Source organism: Brachionichthys hirsutus, chromosome 8 (assembly GCF_040956055.1).
Source record: "Brachionichthys hirsutus isolate HB-005 chromosome 8, CSIRO-AGI_Bhir_v1, whole genome shotgun sequence".
NCBI classification, from domain to species: domain Eukaryota; kingdom Metazoa; phylum Chordata; class Actinopteri; order Lophiiformes; family Brachionichthyidae; genus Brachionichthys; species Brachionichthys hirsutus.
Genome location: NC_090904.1, coordinates 9,031,224 through 9,054,874, shown reverse-complemented (window position 1 = coordinate 9,054,874; position 23,651 = coordinate 9,031,224). Strand labels below are relative to the sequence as shown.

At 47.6% G+C, this 23,651-nt stretch overlaps 1 protein-coding gene across 1 annotated transcript; it reads right to left on the bottom strand.

Annotated features, from left to right (window-relative positions):
• Nucleotides 1–5,892: 5,892 nt before the first annotated feature.
• mmp24 (matrix metallopeptidase 24) lies at nt 5,893–21,573 on the bottom strand. The gene is made up of 10 exons (XM_068741946.1): nt 21,347–21,573; nt 15,159–15,307; nt 14,900–15,016; nt 13,145–13,244; nt 12,570–12,774; nt 11,752–11,913; nt 9,892–10,106; nt 7,278–7,416; nt 6,419–6,685; nt 5,893–6,257 (listed from the first exon to the last, which is right to left on the bottom strand). The coding sequence occupies exons 1-10, from the start codon at nt 21,488–21,490 to the stop codon at nt 5,893–5,895; spliced, it is 1,863 nt and encodes a 620-aa protein (XP_068598047.1). The 5' UTR covers nt 21,491–21,573.
• Between the last annotated feature and the right edge of the window lie 2,078 nt (nt 21,574–23,651).

Sequence of the window (23,651 nt, the reverse complement as noted above, 5' to 3'; positions counted from 1 at the left end):
GTTTGCCTTGTCGTCTTTGAGTTAGCCGCTAACGGCTCCTTCCGGCACGTATCGTTCAAACAGAAATGTGGTGAAAAAACGACATCTTTGCTTTGTTGTTGTTTCACAGTCGTCACCACAACAAGTAAATCCACTTTGTAATGCTGAGGCGCAACAGAAGAACAACAGTCCGCCAGAAACAGCCTGGAAGAGAAGCAAACGATAGCGCTAAAAGCTCCACTGGGTGCCTGAACGTCAGAACGACAACGGCGATCGAAAACAAAGGAGCAATAAAGGCCAAAATGGAGGACATAAAAGCCCAAATGACACCAGCAAGAAACATAAAGCTGTTGTTGGAAAGCGCCAGAATCAACAGCCAGTCGGACCAGCGCCGGACTGGGCAGGTGGAGGAACATATTGCAGTTCGCCAGAGGACGGGCTCGTTTGTCCCTGAAGGCTTGTTTCTGCAGAAAACCACCAGGCAGATTTACGACGCACATCTGGTGGATTTATTCTGCTCATAATGTCACAGATGGACCTCAGACTGGTGGCAGAGGCTCAATCAGAACCGGGCCCATGAGCACGAACAAGAACCAAACGTGCCCTTAAAGGTTTCTGTCCTTTCAAAGAGGATTTTTATCCAGAGAAACAACAGAGCCATAAACCGGCAGCCGGTCAGCGATAAGACGAAGTGCTGCGCAGGTACCGACGGCGGTAACGGGCCGCTTAAAGGTCCGACTTGGTTCTATTGATTCAGAACAATTAAACTTGCTTATAAGAGTTGAAAAGAAGAGACTGTATTTCTACAGGTTTATAAATGGGACGGGAGACATTATTCAGGCCACGCCCCAAAACACACCTGTGAATTAATCATCAAATGAAACACGCCCTCGGATTCTGGATCTGTTGGTTTTTGACAGAAAGATAGATTGTGAAGAGATAAAATAATGATAATCATATTATAATAAGACCAATCAATGAAAAGCGTGTCAGACGATGAAGCTCTCGCTTTTATTGACAGTTCATGAACAGGTGTTTATCGCATATAATTAATGTGAGCCAGTAAAATACTGTGTTCCAGTCGTGACAGACATGTTAGAACTAAAACGACAAACATGCCTACCCGACACAACGTCGTCATTAGACGGTAAAACTTGATGTGCAAAAGAAATAAATAAAAAAACTTTGTTGTTCTGTTTATTTACAGGAGCCGATATCTGACATCCGACCGGAAGATGGCGCTATAGAAAAAAAACACAGCCTAAATGGTGCATCGTTTCTCCGTGTAAAGAAAAGGTCCGGTTTTTTTCTTTTTGATTTTATAATCAACCCATTTAGTCAAAAAACCCAAAACCAAACTAAAGTCCTTTATTATTTACAGATAACTTTTTCCTCGTAATAAAAACAGAACTGACTCTCTCTCAAATCTACCTACATCCGATAAAATCTTCCTGTTAGTTGTCAAAAAGTCTGCCTGGAATACCTTTGATATGTTTTTATTCACATACTTAAGAAAAGAGGACAAAAGGCAACAACAGGCAAGTTAAAGGAAGACTTAGCCACAAGAAGCCACGCCCCCAAACACAGCGACGCCACCATTAGGCAAATGTTAGCTTAGGGTTAGGGTTAGACTCGACAGTTCCAGCGAAATACTGACTGGACTGAAACATTGGACTGCTAAAATCTGCTTATGCTTATAGTTTCATTTATTTGTTTTATAATTATTGCTTAGAATATTTCCAGTTCAGATTAACTCTCGGAGGACTATTAGTGGGACGGACCGTCGTTGGCTTTCCCGGTTTGGAGGAGGCTACTATCAGGTAACTAAGTCTACCTTTAAAGGCAACTCACCGTTGTCCAAAGCCACCAGAACGTCCGCAGACCCGGGACCAGCCCAGCCGGGTCGATGCCAGGCCCGTCAATGGTAATAAAAGACCTCGGTTCATCCCGGAGGACCTTCGCCCTCCGGGATGAACCGAGTGAAGAGGGCGGAGTCAAAGAGTCTCAGCACATATATTGTCTTCATTTGTTCCATAAGAATACGAATAAGTGACACTAAATTACTGAACTCTGTTCTCTTCAAGCTCTTCCGTTCCCACAAACAGAAATCTGCTGAAATAACTCGACTCCTGGAAATATTTACACAACCGCACAAATCCTAAGACGGAGACACTTTTATGTTGATTTTTTTTTAGTGATGTGATGGGAATAGTTTTATCGACTGGCCACCCCGATGGTAAAATTCAGCTTGTTGCCCTCATAAAAAAAACAACAACAACTGTCCTTTAATGCAACAGCAACCCGGTGAGAGCGACATCATTCATGGTCAAAGCAACACTGAAGACGCCACCGGTTCACCGAGGCCCAACAACCCCACATGCAGGTGTTCAGTTCGCCCGACCCAAACGGCGTCTTTAACGCCAAATTCACGGAACTGGTTTCTGTAGTTTTAATGCAATCGTAGAAAATAGAGCGTAAACAGAACCCAGGTCACGCGGGTTCTCTCCTGGTGGACGCCTCGTCCTCCCACCGAAGAACTTCAGACTGTAGGTTTAATGACGCCATGCTAACAAACAGACAAACGTGAAAACAAGAACCCCAGGAATCAGCAGGAGAACCTCTTCTCTCCATCAACATCTACTGCTGAAGTGCCTTCAAGCAAGGCACTTAACCCTCGACTGCTCTACGTTAACGTATAAGAATATTAATGGCAGTTTAGTCGGCCCGAACAACCTTAAAAACCTCAGCAGCAGCCACGCCCGTCGCCGCTAACATTATGAATGAGCACCAAGAGCTACGCCGATGAGACAGACATTACTATCGTTACATGTTCAAATGTAACCCTCCACGGTGGAAACCGGAGACCGGCGCCGGCTGCTCAGAACCAGCTCACATCTGCCACAGTCTGACTCGAAGCAAATGCAGAAAACCTAAAGCGTATTCATCAAAAAACCGTTTTACAGCTCGGCCTGTAGGCATGAAGACAGAAAGACAATCAGCCAATAGAAACACAGCTGCGTCTACAAACACTGGCGGTTCTCCTCAGGACGACTGGCTAAAAACAATCTTCCCATTTAATGAAGCTTTTGTAAAGAGACCGACTTCACAATCAAATAGTTTCATTCAAAAAGATGAACATCCTCTATGAAGTTTGATCATACTGGACTGTTTCACCGTGTGGACCTGGACTGTGTGGGACCTTCTGGATGTGAAGACAAACTCCCTCAGCAAAGACTAGTGACACTGTTTAACAAACAATGCTTCAGGTGAGACACACCTGGCTGTCAAATAATGTGGGATGAACTCTGACGGGAATAAATACAACCCCTTGGCGTCTGGTACCGGAACCACATTATGACCCATTTAGCTTTCAAAAGAAGAGTTCAGAGAACTCTTTCAAGACGTCTCTCTGAACTAATCAGCCACCATTCAGGGTAAAAAGCCGATCCTCTCGCCGTCGTTTATTGTGCTCAAGCTGGTCCAATAGGCAATTTTCTTTGGATCAACATTCATGTTTCCTCAAACGTTCAAACACGGCCCTCGCAGCAGAACGCAAGATGAGCCCAGGCTTCACAGTAAAAAAGAGCAGAATGTCTTGTCCCATCTTTATCGTAAACCCACAAGGAACAAAGACGCTTTTCCACCCAGTCAAAATAACACAGAGCTCTCAGGCCACATCGATTTGTGCTGAATTGCTCTTGACAGCAGAGAACACATTCAATTACTGCAGGACAGAGAGCAATAATAACACAGAGCTGAGCGCATGGGGAGGAAGATGAGCGCAGACGAAGAACGACAGCCATGCTGCACCTTAAAATAGGCATTTGTTAGGAAATATCTGTGGTTACTGTCGTTAAAAACTCCTTCCAGGAGCTACACGAAACAGAAATAAAGACGTGGGTTTTAAAGACAGTTCTGGATGAAACAGTGTGAAGATTCTGTTTCTGATTTTGGGTGGGAAGTCAGTGATGGGGGAGTCCAAACCTCCTCTGGACCGGCCTGTGACGGAACCATCATGACTCCTATTGGTCTTGATGTGTAATAAGCTTAGCTCAAATGTACCTTAATGTGCATCAATCCCAGTGTACAAATGACCCATGGAGTCCCACAAGGCTCTGTTCTCTGTCCTCTTCTATTCAACACCAGTTATTAAAGACAAGAAGACAATCAGATGATAGACTTAAGCACCCTCAAGTCAGGCAGACAGTGGCTTCACTGCACAAACTAAGAACTTCAATATAAGACACCAAGCAAAAGTTCTGAGTGGGGTTCTGGATCTAGATTTCAACATCTAGGGAAAGAAAGAAATTCCTCTTTTAAACGTTCATTGAGCCAAAGATGTGAGAGGGGGAACCTGAAAAGACAGCAGCACAGATGGGAGGAGGAGAAGGCAAGATGGGATGTGAAAGACAAAGAGATTGGAATTACAAGAGGACAGGAAGAACAGCAAGACAGGACAGGATGATTACAGCGATGGATGCGGAGGACGAGGAGCGTCCGTGAACAGAAATGTTTCATTAAACTCGGTCGATGTCGACGGGCCAGCGGCGTACCAACGCAGAGACACCTCCTCCCTCCACCTCCGTCCATTTAAGCTCTCGCTCCCTTTTTTCACTTCAAAAAGTCTTTCACATATTGAAGAGTCTCCCTATTAGAGTGAGGGTTTGTCACAAAGTCAGATCTTCAAATAAAAAGCAGATAGTGGGATAAAATAGTTCCTGCCTCAGAGGAAATACGAGGCGGAATAACATTTCAAAACTCTAAAAACTGGCTTTTTATTGAACCGGCACAACCAGTCAGGACTTCAGTGCTTAGGACTAAGTTTTAAGAAAACCATTTAGCGTCTTATTCAGAGATCATAAGTGTATATTGATTGGTTGAATACATGAGCCAATGAGTGGCACCGTCCCGCTCCAATAAAAAAAAACTGCTAATAAGTTAGCCTTAAAAAACAGCTAATAAAGTTAGCCTTAAAAAAGAGTGGAACCAATAAAAAAAACAGCTAATAAAGTCAGCCTTAGAAAAAGAGAACGAAACAAACACAAATGTCCGTGACACTGCTGGTTGTGCAGAAATCACGTTGCTATGACAACCTTTTACCCGCTAACTTGACTTCAATTCCCTTACCGGTGGTGCAAATACGAAAGATAAAAAGGCCATTGAATGTTCTTGTTAAACAATTGTTTAGTTAATGCCTTTGATTTGTTGTAACTAATCACAATATGGTCAGTTAACTGGAGGTTAATATTTGAGAATGTTAATAATCAATAATAATGACCCTATAGAACAGAGAGAAAAAAGGTCCTCTTTGACACATTCCCATTTCCATAACAATAATAATATAATAATAAATTCTTTCAAATCGATGAAGTAAATTCGGCTAACCACAGATCCTTGGTTTTCTTTTTGCTATGGCCTTTCTACCTAGATCTCAGTTTTATATTTTCAAACTTGCTTTTTTATTATTTTTGTAGTTCAAGCTGTTGGTAGAAGAAACTCGGAGGCGTCTGGCGTTCAGGAGCTTCTCCTTCCTGCCACAGATCGCGTTTCCTTTTCTTCTTGCCGAGGACAGTCAAGGTGAAGATCCGAGAAGGAAAACTCAACCCAAACGTTCTCTCAGTCCGATCCTCCTGGCCTCTTTATGAATTTGCTCTCAGCGTCCTCGGCCATTTTGTTTTAGCACAGACAGAAGAAGCAGCGTCCTTGTTATTTTGAAGTCACACGACACGAATGTGAGCGTTTGATCGTCTGTTTTCGCCAATTAGTCGCTAGCTAGCGCACGTAATGTCTTTCAGCACTGACTTCCCGTTAGGTTTTTATGCTAACATTAACAAAGATAAGCTAGCGAACACTACAACAACTGCTAAACTCACTTGGATCCATCAACCCGCGTCCTGGATGGGACGGTGCCTGTCATACCCACTCCTGAACCGGGTATTTGTAGTAGTGCGGCGCCATGGCGTTCTGCTGCACCCCTTTGTTTTTGAACTGAAAGATGGTGTACACCAGGACCAGGACGCACAGCGACAGGACGCAAGGGATCACCACGGCGATGGCGTTGACTGTTGTCGGGACGTCGTTGATGGTCACCATGATATCCACGTCATCGAGCGCCAGCTGGCGGTCGCCACGGTTACCCTTGTTACCGGAACGATCGATGTCAGACTGGTCGCAGCCCATCCAGTCACGCAAGATGGATTTTGGGTATCCGGGTTCCACGGTCAGCTTCTGGTTGTCGAACTTCCAGTAGTCCTTCCCCTTGTAAAAGTAGGTGTAGTCTGAGGAGGGGAGGATAGGGGAGTGACATGGGGTGTGATGCAGAAGGAAGGGGGGCGGAGGGTATGAAGAACAAAGAAAAAGTTTACACCAAAACCAAATCTTTTTGATTTACTGAGTCTCATGTTTTTATTTCACACTGATGGTAAATCCCGATACTCACATCCCTCCCTGCTGATGAAGGCCCCCTGCGGTCCGTCCGGTATCCCCTTCCATACGGTGATGGGTTTGGGGTACCCGGGGTCCGCCGTGTGCTTCTCCTCGTTGTAGCGCCAGTACTGGTCCCCTTTGAAGAAGTAGGTTTTCCCGACCGGCTCCCAGCGCAGCGCCGTGTCGATGCCGTCTTTGGGGAGGCAGCTGCCGAGCTCCACCAGACTGTGGGGGTACCCGGGTTCAGCTGTGACCTCCCTGAACACCCAGTACTTGTCACCTAGAGGAGGACGGAGAACGGTTCTGAGGGCTTCTCGGTGGTTTTATTCTCTTACATTTAATTATTTGCTTTAAGATGATGGTGAGAGCTGGGGGTGCCGAAAAATCAAACACCTCATCTGGTGCTTGTTTGCTGTTGTCCTGCTTTTTTAAAACAACAAACGACTTTAGCCTCACGCCACCCGGACACATCCACTGACTCACCGTGTGAAGAAGCCTCACCACATCGTCACAGTGTGTGAGTGTGTGTGTGTGTGTGTGTGTGTGTGTGAGAGAGGGGAAGCTATTAATATCTGCTCCTGGCCTGCTGTGATAGCAGGACATTGTCAGAGACAGAGACAGAGAGACATGAGAGACGAGTGAGGTTCAGACTAGGACTTAAATTCTATTACTGCAGGCGGGACCCTCCCCGCTGCTTCACTCTTCTCTATTTCACACTTTATTACGTATTTCTCCAGGAGGAGGAGAAAACAGGACAGACACTAATAACACCAGAGGAGATGTAACAATGACCTGAAACACACAGGGGGGGGCTCAGAAAGGACAAATAACAATCCAAATGACCGTCCAGCCCTGGAGGACTGCCCTCCTACCTTTGAAGAAGACGAATTTGCCATCGGATCGCTCGTAGGCGGCGTCGATACGAGGCGGCAGACCCTTCCAGAACTGATCGATTTGCATGGGGTAACCCTCCTGCACCTTGTTGTTCCTCAGACGCCAAAACCAGCGGTCCTGCAACACAACGAGACACAAGTTACAACGGTTCAACCTCATTCTGGATCAGAACCAGAAGACATGTTTCCTGATGGTTCATATCGGACCCCTTTGTGACTGGGATGTTTGGTGTGTGAATTGAATGCAGATTTTACAAGATAGGAGTTTTTGAAAAAGCCTCCATTATAAGTACGTAAACGGGAAAATATTGATTTTTTTTGTTTGTTTACAGTCGGGTATCCAGATCGCTCTCAGAATTTAATGGATCAAAGATAGACCAAGACCCATCTTCAGATTTTTACTCATCAAAATCCATCCAGCAGTTTTTATTTAATCCTGCTAACAAACAAGCGGCATCAGAAACACAACCTCACATTCATTTAGTGTGTTGAAAAATGTAGATTACAAATTTTAAGGAAAGGATCCACCAGATCCGAAACGGAATGGGTTCCTGTCTGACAGACTCTCCCACAGGATTTTGTGGAAATAAATGAAATCATTGCTGCATAATCCTGTAAAGAACAACAACGAACAAACTAATAAATGGACATGAGTGAAAACCAGATGGATGAACAGAAGCAGATCAGAGGGAGACAAATGGAGGGATAAGGACGGAAGACAAAGAAAAATGATGTGATCCGAGGTGAGCGGGCGGAGAAAGACAAGGAAGTGGAAGGGAGGAGGAAAGAGATGTAAAAAGACAGGAGGAGGAAGAGGAGGAGAAGAGGGCGGCATCAATCTGAGCTCATTATCATTTGGCTTTGGTGAATCTAGGACACAGCCGAGAACGTTCCCCGCTGAGCGCTACAGAAGCGCCTCACCGCCTCTGATCCGGCAGCATCCGACGGCTGCCGACGCTTCCTGTGTGAACGCAGACAAGGAAATCAATGCTTCGCATCCCGGGAGAGAAACCACAAGGAAACATCCCATAATACTCCCAAATCCAAATGCCCACTGCGCTTCACGTCTCCAAATGTCCCCGAGGTAAAAAGAACATCGGCCTGATCGGCCATGTTTGAAGTTTTAGAAAAGCTTTTGTGTCATAAACTCCCTCATTAAAAGATTCCACTGCAGAAAAAACGTGGCTGCAATAACCTGAAAACCAAACAAACCACACGGCAGCCATCTTCCCGCCGTGTAGCGGTTAGCTCAAAAGGCTACGTCAGGCCACGTTCCTTAATTCACAGCTTCCTGTTTGATCAATCACTGAGAATTATGGATAGCCACTTTGTCAGGTCACGTTTGAAGGTCAAAAAATGTATTTGCATTTATTAGCTATTTATTTATGAGCTATTGGGTTGTCAAATATTAGTAAATATAATTTTAAGCAGGTTTGTATAGCATTGTATTTGACCTTAATAATATTCCGCTGGGAGGAAGGAGCAGCTGCTGCAGGCCTACATCATGCTACAGGTGATATCGCTGGAGGTATTTCAGGCTCAGGTGTAAACGCTGCACCTCCATTAATGTGGATCAGCTGTTTCCATGTGGGCCATTACCTGTGGAGCAACACGCAGGTGTGCGCTGTGGCGTCGTGGGTTGAGTTGTAAAAGGTTCATTGGTCGGTCAAACTGCTTTAATGCTAATTAAATGTTAATCAATGCGGTATCCGGCTTTGTAATCCACGTTTGAAGTGCGTCTGACCGGCTCAGCCTGTCACTGCTCCATTGTTAACTTTTAAGACAGCATCAGAAGGAGAAACCCCGGTTTCACAGGGAGACAGAACCAATGAGAGGGCAGACAGACAGGTCAACACAGGCAGACGGGTCCATGACCTTTTCTAGCATCCAGTTTAAAGATCAGATGCATCAAAATTGAGTTTTTCCTCCTCTTCGGTCTCTCACAAACTGAAATGTACCGATTAAACACAGAGTCTCAGTTTGACATTTCAACCCTGAACATGCATATTCATGTGCAGCTGCTTGTGTAAACGCTCGCTGTGTGTGTACCAGAGAAATACTGGATTCATCTCTTACTGGCTGTACTGGGAGAGCAGGCCTGCTGCTAGTGGTCATGGGCCGGCCAGGACCATATGCCACTGGGCTGTTCTAGAGCCGCAGTGTGATTGGAACCCAGGACATTGGTAGGGTTCTGGTGATCGCTGCCACCTGAGCTGGATCCTCCTCGGTCCTGCACTTTACATTCAGATCAACTTCAGCTGAAGCCCCCCAGTGTGGTTCTGTTTCCTCCGGCCCACGACTCGGGAGCAGCTGACAGATTAACAGTGGATTCTTTTGCACTGCGATCACCCAGCATCCACGATCATAAAGGGTTAATGTGAAACGAGGTGTTGAAGCTCTGCAGAAATGATTGATCCATCTAGCAACAAAACCCAAAGTCAATGCAGCGTCAGATGAAGTTACAAAGGTCATCCACCCACATGACCCCCACTGTGTGACCCTGGACTGTTTCACTGCGTGATCCTGGACTGTTTCTCTGTGTGACCCTGGACTGTTTCACTCTGTGAACCTGGACTGTTTACGGTTGGCTCACCTTGAAGACAAACATCTCCCGCCTGAAGAAGGCCACTGTATTGAAGTTGCCATCGCAGATGTTGGGCTTGCCGTTTCCGGGGAGCGCGGGCCGGTCGCCGGGCGGCCGGGCGGGCCGGGCGTGGCGGTCATGCTTGCGTTCGGAGGTGGGGTGACTCCGCCGTGAAGGTAAGGTGGGCAGCGGCCTGGTGGGTTCCAGCATAGCTGTCGGGATGCCTGGTGGAAAATGACGGTAGCAACAGGAGTTATTTCAGGACGTCATGGAGACGAGGTATTTTATTTCTACTTCAGTCAGTATAATCAGATCTCAAATACTACTCAGTACTTTATCACGCAGTCTGAAGTGCTGACGTTTGCTACTTATGAGTGTTGATTTCTCCTCGTTTCCATGGTTACATGTTGAATTTCGTCTCGTTCTGTAAGCAGCATGTCTCAAGTGTCCAATACTTTTTTTTTTTTTTTGACACATTGACCATGTAGTGTAGAGATGTCCTTACTATTGATGGGGAATCTCATGCATTTATTTCATTGGATTGCTTTCATTATGATCACGTAACTCCTCCCCCCCGGGTGGTGTGATGTCATCACGCTGTTGACTCACAGCGGGAGGTTCTGTTTAGTGTTGGTCGGGTTTATATCCAGTGACATTTATCTACTCTTTTTACCCCATGGATAAACCCATTTCCAGAACCAGTCATGAGTGAAGGTGTGTTTCCACAGGAGATTGGAATAATTGAAATGAAATGTTTCAGGTGGAATTGTCTCTTTAAACGTCGCTCCAGGACAAAACAGTGCGCTGATGCTAAAAACATGGTGATTATGCTGTATGGAAATGAAGATGATGTCCTCGGGCCTCAGGGTTCACGCTCGTTCTCCTTTAATCTGGATTCACTTCTTCAGTAAAAGAAAGGGCGCAGATTATCTCCAGCCAATGTTCTGCAGCATTCAAGGCTCGACGCTGATCAGACATCAAGAACCTCAAACAGCAGAACTGCGACTTTATGAAATACAAACGTTTGTCTGGGTTCAAGTCCTCAATATTTATTTTCTTAATATGTAAAGAAAACATCTGTCCTGGAAGAGGATCGGATTGTTGGTGTTTCCAGGTGCAGACAGCGATAATCCAGTGAAGGGATCAGAAACAGGCTTTGTTGTTTGTGATCCACACCGAAGAGGATTTCAGTCGAATAAAAGGGCTGACATCCAGAATTTCCCTTCAACATCTTTGTCACGAGCTTTAAAGTTTTTGTTTCTGAGGGAAACCAGAGCAAAATCCTCCAATGACTCGGTGTTACACATAATCTGGTGTTTGCACCAATCAAAAATGAACTGGGTTAAAACATGACTTGCATGGAAACGCTTTATCTGTGATGACTTTCCTCCGTCCTCTCTTTGTATAGTGGCATCATCAGTCAGTGTTAGACAGCAGGAGAAGCGGATTCACAAAGCGCACAAGGACATGAGTCTGCGTCTCACAGGAGGTTCTTTGTTCACTGAAGGAAGAGTTGACTTTAAAGTCGGGCATCTCCTCTGACATGGAACAAAGCCTCCGGGTGTAAACACAAAGGAAAATCGAGCATTTTGTTCAGAAATGTTCAAAAAACTTTGATCAACACTGGTCTCAGTTTATCAGCCCTGTTTTATATACTGTATATCAAAAATAATTATTCACCCAGAACAGTTCTTTAGAACTCATTAAATATTAATAATTAACGTCCGATTTCTTGAACTTGGACTGTTTCACTGTGTGATCCTGGACTGTTTCCCTGTGTGATCCTGGACTGTTTCACTGTGTGATCCTGGACTGTTTCCCTGTGTGATCCTGGACTGTTTCCCTGTGTGATCCTAGACTACTTCGTACCGTAGATCTTCTGGATGCCCTGCAGGTCGTCCAGAGGCAGTTTGAAGTTATGTGTGTCCATGTACTGATAGAAAGGAGCCATGATGGCGCTGGGATCGTTGGAGTGCTCCAAACCCAAAGCGTGACCCAACTCGTGGACCGCCACAAGGAACAAATCGTTACCTGGGAGAAGGAAGACAAAAAAAAAATCTGAAAAAAGAGATGAAAGCAAAAAGAAGTGCGAGAGGAAGAAATAATCATTTCAAAAAGAGATGGGGAAACTTTCAGAGATTAACAGCAAAGATTCAAGACAGGAAACCGGAAGCAGGTTGCGCTGCTGACGGGCTTTTATCCTGGTCCGGTTTACCCCCCAGTGGAACCACAGATGCTGTTGACTCACCAGCTGAGATACGAGGAACATCAAAAGTGGAATTTGTGGGAAACTGAAGCGACTGTCAGAACCGGTTCTTCTAACGCTGCTGTCGGAGGCGGATTAGGGCGAACGGTCACAGACAGAAATACTGCTCTCAAGGACTTGAAAACACGCAACAAATATGTTGAATTTGAAATAAAGAAACCTGGATGGACTCGATCCGACAGGTATCGAGGTCCCGCCTCGAGGAAGTTGTACTGACTTTCAAAATAAAGGTCAAGGTTTATACATTTCAGTGCCGAGACACAAGACAAACTTGACAAAACAGTTTGTCTCCTTTCACGCTGCTGTCCACCTCCAAGCGACTGTCTCAGCAGGTTCATCAACCGCCGCCACCAGCAGTGTCCAGAATCCACTGGGGACAAATATCTGAGGAACACAAACTCAGAACCTGGACGTGTCTCACCGTCATGGTTGGCGTTTCCCAGCGTCCACGGCTCGTCGGAGTCAAAGTGCGTGTCTCCTCCGATGCCGGCGCCGGGGAAGTAAGCGTGGGCTAGGAAACCTCCCTCTCCATCAAAAGGAGAGCTGTCACCGTGGAAACCAGAAGCGAAGAAGATCATGATGTCAGCCTCCTTCCCCTCATTCTTGATCTCTGAGTATGGCACCTCCTGAATAAGTGATGAAAGAGGAGGTGAAGGACGGATGTATTTCTCGTCCTGTAAAACTCGCTTCCAGGATGACGAGTTCGCCTCTCGTTTTGTAGGATTTATGTCTAATGCTGAGGTTTCTGCAGCCGGGGCGTTAATCTGAAACTGTGAGCAGGCACTTCCTACTGGAACTCCTTAGTTGGCGCCCATTATCAGGAATTAATGGTCCCCTGCAGCCAATCAGAGCAGAGTATCCAGCCAGAGCGTGGTGTGACTCGTTACCTGACTGGAGTCACGTTTGCTTCCTGTTGTTGGACGAATGTTTTCTATTTCACGTAATTTTAACTTCATGCACTGGAAGAAGAACCAGAGTCAGACAGGAAGGACGGACCTGGAAGGACAGCGGCGTGACCGTCTGCCAGACGTTGAAGGCTTGTCTGATGGCTCGCTGGGTGTCCTTCTCACCCACCTTGGGGGTGAAGTTCGAGATGCTGCAAGGAGACGGAAAGACGGCTCCGTTAATCTGGTTCCTGCAGGAGACACTTCCCATGAGCCTTTCCATCAACCCCTGCAGGAAACATCTCAGGACTAAAACCATCAAACTGCCATGCGACCCGACGGGAGGGGTAACAACCACGCTAACAGCTCCGCTAGGCTCGGCTAAATGCTCATCTTAGCGCGCTATCAGGCTCAACCTGATAGCGTCCTGATAGCATATACAGTTAATTATAGAAGAAGCTAAAGTTAGCACATAAGCTAATATTTTCTTTTAATTAGGCCCGAGCGCCTATCCTAGTTTAGATTCCAACTGTATAATAATTATACATTTTTCGGTAGATAAATTAGACTATAATTTATCTACCGAAAAATGTTCGAGTTAAACGACTGAATTTTGATATCGGTGAATGTAAATCCCTTCTGCCCTGAAGTCTTTCTGTGTGTGCGTGTGTGTGTGTGTGTGTGTGTGTGCGTGTGTGTAACAGTGTACCATCTGTGTGTTTTGGCCAGCTTCACCGGTCTCATGTTCCACACCATTTACTCAAATCAGACAACTGCTACGTCGCTGTGACATTCACACACACACATACACACACACACACACACACCCATACACACACACACACACATACACACACACACACGCACACACACACACACACCCATACACACACGCACACACACACATACACGCACACACACATTCCAAAAACATTTAAATAACGAGTGTCCGACCAGAAAAAGAGATGAAGATTCTCCTTCTTTAAATTCTATTTTTTCCAAACGAGACATAGAAGCTCTGAGACGCCGTCTCCCCGGAGGAGGAGGAGGAGGAGGAGGAGATCTCCTCCCCAACATCAACGCGCCTCCTCATTATTATGCAACTTTTGCACGTCTGAAAGTTAAAATGTTTCAAAATGAAAAATAAATAAATTAAATCCTTAAATTCCCTAAATATCCACTTCGTGATAGATGTGTCGGTGAAGTTCGGTGAAAAACTCCCATCTGGGACAAATCCCACACGGAATGAGGTGGAATTCAATGTGTCACCATGGAAACGAAAACAATAAAGAGTTACTGAGGAGAAAAAAACTCATTTCAAGTGCTGTGTGGAATGTTGGGTGAAAAACAGACAGTTTGAGAAATGATTGAGAGACGTGAACCTCCTCATTCCGTGTGGGATCATCGGCCGCCACCACCAGCAGCATCAGGACTCAAAGCGGATGAATGCTGCCGCTCGGGAACGATGCCCTTTGACCTCCATCTCTCCGAAGACTGTCTGACAGAGTAATTATCACCTGATACCATCTGAGTCTCAGAGAGGGATCAGAATCCGGGTCAGAACCCGGATCAGAACATCGCCCTCTAACGTAATCCAGTGTTGTGTTAGCAGACGCTAACTCTGGATCTCGACTCTTAGGGGGGGGCGGGACAGAGTAGGAGGAGGCTGTGATGTGTTCAGGACCCCGTGGGACGTCTCTAATCTACGTTAGACCTCTAATACATGGCTGGACGTCACATCATGCAGTGGAGGGTTTGATTTCATGAAGACAGTCAATGGAGAGAGAGGAGGAATGAAAAGAAAGGCAGAAAGACGAGTGGGTAGAGGTAAAGCGGTGATGCGTTCAGGGTCCTGTGGGCAACATACCTGTAGGAGATCTTTTTATCCCTCCACTTCTGTCCCGTCAGGGCGTAGCGTTTATTCCTCTGCCGGCGGCTCGTGCGAGGATGATCCGGGACGCCGCAGCGAGGCCGCCGCATCCACCTGAACGCAACACGACGTTTAAAGGCTAAGGCGCCGCGTCAGCACGCAGGACGCAGGACGCACAACCACGCACGGTCATGGACCTTTGCTGACCTAATCTTAATCCGATCATTCTAAAGGTGTATGTTGGTCGGGAACTCACTCTTTCGTCATCTTGTCCAGGATTCCCGTGACAGGGATGCCGTAGAAGCGCTGCATGGCGGCCACGGCGGACTGCATGGCTTTCTCCTGCCGGAGGTCGGACGTCCGGACGTCGTGAGGCAGCAGGTAGCCGTAGTTCTTCAGCCAGGTCTGAGGGAAGAGGAAGGGAAAGGGAGTGAGGGGCCGGATCTGGACGACACTCAAACCAGACTAGAGCGACGAGCTGGAAGTAAAGGCCTCCATCTTTCACTGACTCAGCACTAAAGGGGGCGTGATGACATCATCGCCCAGTATGACAACGTTAACGTCCTGATGGTCAACAACAATGTGCAGGAGAGACTTTCATGTTAACACCACTTCACTGAGAGGGAATAAAAGCGTATTCCAGGTTAACACCACTTCACCGAGAGGGAATAAAAGCGTATTCCAGGTTAACACCACTTCACCGAGAGGGAATAAAAGCGCATTCCAGGTTAACACCACTTCACTGAGAGGGAATAAAAGCGTATTCCATGTTAACACCACTTCACTGAGAGGGAATAAAAGCGTATTCCAGGTTAACACCACTTCACTGAGAGGGAATAAAAGCGTATTCCAGGTTAACACCACTTTACTGAGAGGGAATAAAAGGGTATTCCAAAGTCTTGCAGGACGGGGGACACCAGAAGATCCTGACCGGTCCTGACCCGGATCAGCGGGACAAGACGGATAAATGTTTGACATGTTTACAGCGACCGCCGGCAGATCGGTCCACCAGAAACCGTCTGGATCACGGCTTCTGGCGTGAGACCTATAAGCCGATCGCTGTATTCTCCTCTCAAACTCCTCCAACAATAACATGATTCGGAACAAATCGAAAGTCGACGGCGTTGAACAGCGAGTGATTAATGAATTATATTACCATTCGCCGTGGCAACCGCTGAGCTCCTGTCTGCCGGTGCGGTTTTATATTTGTGCAGGAAATGAAAAGGAGTCAGCATCGTTTTGTCAGGGAGGATTCCCTCGTCGCCCGAGGACGGCGACTGAAGAGGATCTGGAGATGTTTGGTAATGGAATTTATTCCCATCCTTTCTGCACTCAGCGGGGAAAGACGACGCTCCAGACAATCCCTGACAGGATGAAACTAATCCGCTGTCTTTTCCTTCCCCGAAGACAACAAATGGTGAGAAGGCGTATTTAAGGCAGGAAGTAAAGGCTGAGCTTCAATAAAAGCACGAAGTAGTGGAGGATGACGGGAAGTGACATGAAAAGAGGTAACGTCCTGATCCAGAAGAGTCTTCCGGGAGGTGTTGGTGCTTCCTGTCCGAGTCACCTTCAAGTCCCAACTGAGACACGCCCCTTCACCCACATCCGGTCCAGGATGGAGGGGTTCCATTTTTATCACTTACACCAATCTCTTTACCTGCAATCTCAAACGTTGTCTGTAAATTACAGATCACTGGTCACTTCGGGCCCTTTGATGCATCCGTCCACGCCCACACGCCTCTGCGTGTCCTCGACGTTCATGCGGCTACGTCCACTAGAGGGCGCCGTAGAGTAATGATGATTGATGATGATGAATAAATAAAACGTGGAGGCAGCGAGGACGCCATCATCTGTAGAGACTTTACAGAAACGAAGGCTTTTATTCGTTCCGACCTGACACTCATCCTGCCTTTAATTACTGGGACACTGCCCCTAGTGGCAGCTCTCTGTACCTCCACAGCAGTTCTTCTGGAAGCACCAGAACACTTGGTAAAAGGCTTCATTTCCAGATTCCCGGCATCTTGCTCGGAGCAGCAGGAAAGGTTCCGGAACTTTTCCTGATGTAAACATCAAATATAGAACGCGTTCGGGCTCTGGAGGTGTTTCACGCTCCAATAAACAAAGATTTCATTTTCTCTGCCGACAGACGAGCTGAAGCAGATTTTATATTTGGGACTAAAAGCCGACTTTGAGCAGAGGCTTGCAGTAACGCTGGCATAGACGTAATCGAGCACTAACAGCGCGCGGGTTACGGGTTCAGATCCCACCGGGACGATCGCGGCTTCAAATGCACGCAGCCACGCTGCCGCAAAGCACTTCAGATAAAAGCATCTGCCAAGCGGGAGAAGAACCGCCGTTCGGTTCACAAAGCAGAAACGACTGAGCTCAACATGCAGTCTGGAAGTTCGTGCTGCGCCACCCGGACCTGATGGTCGGGGAACAGATCCAGATCCAGATCCAGATCCAGATCCTGAGCTGGGAGACGCATCACAAACACAATCATCACTTAAGGAATATTTCCAGAGAAATCATGGAAAAATGTCTTGAAGTAATTAAACTATGGTCTACTCTATCCTGATTTCACGGGCTCTTTCTTGGCCCGGTTTCATGGACCTCATCGGAACATCATCTGTAAATCCCCACAACCTTCAAAGCAGAACGTTATGGACTATTTGTTAGCAACCTGGGGTCGGCCATCTTGGATTAGCTCGATTAGATTAGCCTGGCATGATAACCAGGTTTAAGTAAACCCTTTTATTCTTCATTTCTTACTTCCGGTAAGAAATCGTCCGTTCCTCCCGGGCGTGTCCAGACCATGCAGCGGGTCGACCCAGAAACCCACTTAGACCGTCGTCATGGTGACCTGACCTCAGCTAATAGGAAGAGAATTTATGGACGCGCGAACACACACACACACGTGTAACGTGAAACCCTTCTGGGCTCAGAGCGATGACCTCATGTCTGAGGTGTCGGGTTACACTCACACACACACCCAGAGGAACCCGGCTACATGCTGGAACACACACCGATCAATGGCTGCCGGGACAACAGATGATGTCAGAGCGCCGTCTGACGGGTTCATCAGCCGAGACGTTTCAGGACATCGACTCACAGGAGAAAGGGAAATTGATTTTCTCATTAGGAAAGTTCGTCATTGTGAAGTCATCGGTGGGTTAATCCAAAACTCTGAGGATTCCTTCTACTTCCTGGTTACCATTAACAACAGACGGCGCCGTGGACGGAAGGTCACCCCCCGACCGTTCACCTGCAGGTGAACCTGAGCGACATGTCGGAATGCACCTGTAGAAGCATGAAAGACTTCAGCGGTTGTCAAGGAGACGAGGAGAGATGAGTCTCATGATGCGATCCTGCAAATTTAGCAAAATCCTAAAAACATTTTGACCAGGTGTGTCTCAGGTGTGTCTCAGGTGTGACGCGTTTCCTGTGCAGCTCCTTCCTTCTTTTTATTTTCTTTACTGTTTCCACATTTAATTAAGTTCCATCAACATAACGACTTAGCACGTTTGGCGAACACGCTATAATGGATTTTAAAGGGAACTCAAAGCCGATGCGTTTAGTTTAAGATCATTACGGCGCTACGCCGGGACGCTCTGTTCAGCCGCAGGCGGACTATAATCACATTTACATCCCGCCGTCTGATTACTGCTTCTTCCTGAGCCGCTCCGAACGCCGTCCTCGGCCCTGCGCGCTCCTGCAGCCTTCAGGAGGAGCGACATGCTCGGGAGCGTCGCGTCTTCTGGTGACAACGCGGGTTTGTAACGCTTCATGTCTCCCATTTGTCACCACAGAAAATCACAATTTGTTTCTGCTGCGAATTTAAAGAAAGCACTCAGAATGAAAGCGTCGCACCCACCGAGAACCAGCACCAGAACGAAGTTCAGGGAGAAATGCTAAAAAGCCACACATTAGATCTGGATTAGATTCGGCTGGATTACATCATGTCTTTAATATTGTCCAATTATATCCTCAGAATTTTGGGGTTTTGCTGAGGATTCCTGAAACTTCCAGAACGACTTCTGGATGGCACAAAGTTCCAGGTAAATGTTCTCCTTGTGGAGGAACCTTAGAGAGGTTTAATGTCATCCTACAGCTCAGAATGTAACACGTCAGCTCCTCTTTATTCATCTCCTCTCCTCTTTGTTCAGCTCCTCCTCTCTGTTCAGCTCCTCTCCACTCTGTTCAGCTCCTCCTCTCTGTTCAGCTCCTCTCCACTCCTCCTCTTCATCCTTAGTTTCTGGATCCCCCTACCTTGGTGCCTGACTCCTCGTCTCCTGCTGCAGTATTATACAACTTGTCCTACTTCTCTTCGCACCCTTTATGTTTTCAGGAAGATGAGGCTGATCCTCCACCAGGTTCACTTCAAATAAAGGAGCTGGATCTCCTATACCTGGTTTTAGGATCAGCCTCATCGTCCTGAAAACATAAAGGGTGCGAAGGGTTCTCTCCACGGGTTTGGAATCATCAGCACCATGAGTCAGTGACATCATCAGTCATTCTGCATAAGTTCTGGTTTCTTTCTGGAGAGTAAAATACGGAACATTTCAATTCTACTCTCACCCAAGACCTTCCATGGAACTTTGTGGTGTGGTTTTCACCATGTGAACCTGGACTGTCTCACCTTGTGAATAATGATAAAGAAAGGCCTGAAAATATTCCGAGATCCCTCCTTTTAAATGGACCCAATCCAAACCGACCAGGCTGTTTCCTGTCCCTGTCTGTGACAGACGGACGAGCATGTCAACTATTTAAAGACGTGTTCTGATGGACCGGACCGTCCCTGTTCTTCAGACGGTTAGTTCTGGGTCACTGCTGGCAGGCGGTGCAGTCCCCTCATCAAACGCACCCTGATGATCCTTTATTTACAGCAGCAGCTCGCATTGAAGTGTGAGCGGGTGGGCGAGGAGAAGAGGAGGAGCTGAAAGAAGAGGAGGAGCCGACTGGAAAACAAAGTGGCCGTCCGTCAAAAGTCCAAAACACTGATGCGCTTCACGCCAAGGACGGCCAATCAGGACGCACCAAAATCACACCGCCCGCGCACACGCGCTGTAATGTCATGGTTAACGCACTCCAGGGAGCAGCGTTCCTCCCCGGGCTCCTCTCCTCATGGGAGGAGAAAAAGGAGCCCGGGGAGGTTCGGGAACAGCTTTCATCCCAAACAACCTGTCGGGAATGTTCTCCATCACCGTCACAAAAAAACTACGAGCCCGTTTCCTCACCTGTCATCAGACATATTCATCACCGCGGCGACACTTCTTCACCACTACGATGAATGACCTGCATCAACATCCGTCCTCCAATCAGCAGTCATGTGATCACCGGTGCGTTTTACAACGAGTCAGCTGATCAACAACTTTGTGTTCAAAGCGACTTGACTCAAAGGGGAAGGGCGTGAACGCGGCCGTGTGTCTGCTCCAGGTATCACCGGGCCGAACCGGGTCAAGCTGCTTTCAGAAACCAGATCAGATCACTCCTCCGCCCTCCTGACGATGATCTGAACTACGAGAACTACAACACCCAGCAGCTCCTTCAACGGTCTGAAACGCGGCGCTGCAGGACTTCAAACGGACCAGGACAAAGAGAGCCGGGCTCGGTTTGAATCAAAGCCTTTATCTCAAACCACCATCATCATCATCATCATCATCACCCTTCATCTGTGGAATCAGAACCAGAGCTTCCGATCCAACACCAAGACTCTAGTGGGTCAGAACCAACAGAGCTGAGGTCCGTTTCGGAACACAAAGGAACCTGGGTGCTGTGGAGACGGGAGGCTGGGCGCGTTCTGATTGGCTGGCTGTGACTTCACCGAGACGCTTTGTTGAAAACACGTGAAGAAGAAAACATCTCCACCGAGCACGCGCTGATGAATTCAACACGCACGGATAAAATAAAATAAAAAACATGAGACGGCACCGCCACGGGCGCTTCCTTTGTCTGAATCAAAGTGTCACAAACATCCCATAATGTACATTAAAATAAAGCACACCTCTGATCACAGGGGAAACCCACGCCCACGGCTCGGGTCGCTTCGTGCGTGATAAACTTTCTGTCACCGGTGACGTGATTGGACCTTCATCTCCTCCAACCGGCTGCACCTCCATCAATTATGGACGCGGGCTATATTTGGACCGGGGAGAAGGAGCTTCGTTCCCCCGTTCGGGTTTAACGACTCCCTGCGTGGGAACAGAACCCACCCACCTCCCCACGCGCGCGTGCGGCGTGGATGTCCGGTACCTCCGAACGCACGAGCCCCGGAATTCGGAGGAACCGGGTTAAACCCAGTGAAGCCACTGCGCGTTCAGTGCGCGCTGCATGCGCTCCAGCTGAGCCGCTCGGATGCGTTCAGCCCCACGAACCCGTGAATGTTTCATTGTCCGTCCACGCGGGGGGGGGGGGGGGTCACCGTGGACTCTCCTCGGGACTCACCTCGACGATCAGCGTCCTCTCCTCCCCGCAGACGGAGACGACCCAGAACAAAACGGGAAAGGAGCAGCTCTTCCAGAACCATCCCGGGAGCCCCGCTCTCCTCCTCCGCCTCGGTCCTCCTCCTCCACCTCCTCCCGTCGCCATGGCTGCGTCCCCGAACTACCCCCCTCCTCCGCCGGGCTGCTGCTCCGCTTGTTTACCGGAGGAGCCCGTCCGTGCGCGGCTGCTTCATCCCGTCGTCTCTCTCTCTCTCTCTCTGTGTGTGTTTTGTCTCTCGGTTCCGACGCGCTATTGGCTTCCGACACGTGACGGGGGGGTCCATTGCGCAGACTCATTGAGCGCAGCTGGGGGAGCCTGGCGACAAGACGCAGGTTGGTCCGCTCCTCCAGTGAGGAGGAGGAGGGAGGAGGGAGGAGGGAGGAAGGGATGGATGTTGTTGCAGGAGCGCTTTGCCAACACCGACACCGAAACCCTCCATCTGATCCAGAACCCGAACGGGGACACTTACCGGAGCCGCTGCTCGTTGCCGATATCACCAATAACAGGGATCAATAGCAGAATGATCGACCAGGGGCCCACTCGAGTTCAGGGGAACAGAACCATGTTTAGATGAGATGTTTTATTCTTTTATTCAATCAGGTGAGGCTGATCAGGTGAGTCAGCGTCCCGCGGGCCGCAGAAGCTCTGACGTGCAGGTGAATATTTCCACCACTAGGTGGCAGCAGTCTGACGTAGTTCATGGAGGCTCTCATTGGATTCATGACCCGGAACTCTCCCTCTTGTTTTTAATGATATGAAGTTTCTGATTTTCTTTTATTCTTCATCCTGTGTCAAATGTCTTCATTAGTCTGATCATATTTAGTCCCATGATCCCGTTTTACGGCAGTTTGGACTAAAACTCTGGAGATTTTATTCTTTCATATTTTAGTTTAAAAACATTTTTCGCTGATGAACATTTCACGATGCCGCTGACACTTTCAGGAGGCTGCGATCGGAGATCAATAACACGACGAGCCCATGCAGATTCCAACCTGCAGGTGGTTTCCAGGCGATTAACGCCTCAGAGACGGCCTAATCCTAACCCTAACCCCAACCAGGCCACAGCTCAGGAACAAGCCTGCCCTCGTCTCCTGGTCGATAACAAGAACCTGTGGCTTGGGCGTTTCTCATACTTCAACACCAAGCCTTTTATTCCTTCTTGTATCCCACTTTAAAAACTGTTAATATGACGTACAGGAAAACAGAATATACCTCAACATCATACGTACATATACCTGAACAGTATACACCCAGAGTACATCAGCAAACCAGCAAACCAAAGTTGCCCTGCGGTCTTCAAAACCGAGGTTAACGCCAACAGAATATTTTCATGCAGGTTTTGGGAGGAGATTCTCAGTTGGGGATTTTAGGTTACAACACATCTCTGGTAGAATCAAAGATCCTCTCTTGTTGAGATAAATGGAGAAAGAAGCAAACACGCCGACTCCCGAAGGAGCTCCGAACCGCCTCCACTTTGCTCCTTTAGATGTGAAGGAGGTGCAGAAGCTCTACTAGGAGCCCCCCCCCCCCCATCCTTCTCTACGAGATATCGATAAATGCTACCCACAGATGCAACCAGATGTTGATCCGGCTCGTCAGCATCTTCTCTTGCAGCTTGATGTTTGAGAATTGGGAACTGCCTAGTCTTGTTGACAAATGTACGAAGGAATAGATTTACACTAGCATGTAGCTTGGACCTTCGGATCTGAAGGTGGGATCTGCTTAGGATTCCTCCTGGGTACGGCTCTCATTCAGTTTTAAACACTATCTGACAATATCACCAGAGAGGAAGAGGAAAACTATGAAATGAAGGACGACATGAAGTCTTGAAGCATCCGACCTTTGGAACGGTTGCGGTTGGGAGGATGACGGAGCGGTTTCAGGCGGAACCGTCGACAGAAGGAGCGTTTTGTTTGTGAAGCTTCTGGTCAGGTGACATACCAGCGCTAATCCCGCGGTTTGGAGGCGTTCCTCCCGGGTAATAACTGTTGCCAAATTAGCACACCAATGTTGCATCTCAAAGAGCGACAACAGGATGACAAACAAAGCTGAAAATCAGAAACGAAATTCAATCTCAATGCGACACTTGATACGGCGAGCAGGAGAAGCAGCAGCTAACGTTAGCATGTCTGCAGAAAGCAGCATCATGTTATCAATTAGCTGGTTGGATAAGTTGTTTGAGACCTCTGTCTTGGATGCTGTTAGCTCATTAAAGATGAGATTGTGATGCTAACGTTGATCAAACACCTTTTACACAAGTTCCTTA

Bases quoted from the DNA above. Each gene is read 5' to 3' on its own strand.
- mmp24 (XM_068741946.1), bottom strand. From the start codon at position 21,490: ATGGCGACGGGAGGAGGTGGAGGAGGAGGACCGAGGCGGAGGAGGAGA. The intron at 12,775-13,144 runs GTCCGTCCTTCC...TCACTTATTCAG, and splicing joins TCACGCCGCTGTCCTTCCAG to GAGGTGCCATACTCAGAGAT. The intron at 10,107-11,751 runs GTACGAAGTAGT...ATTTTCCACCAG, and splicing joins GGGCATCCAGAAGATCTACG to GCATCCCGACAGCTATGCTG.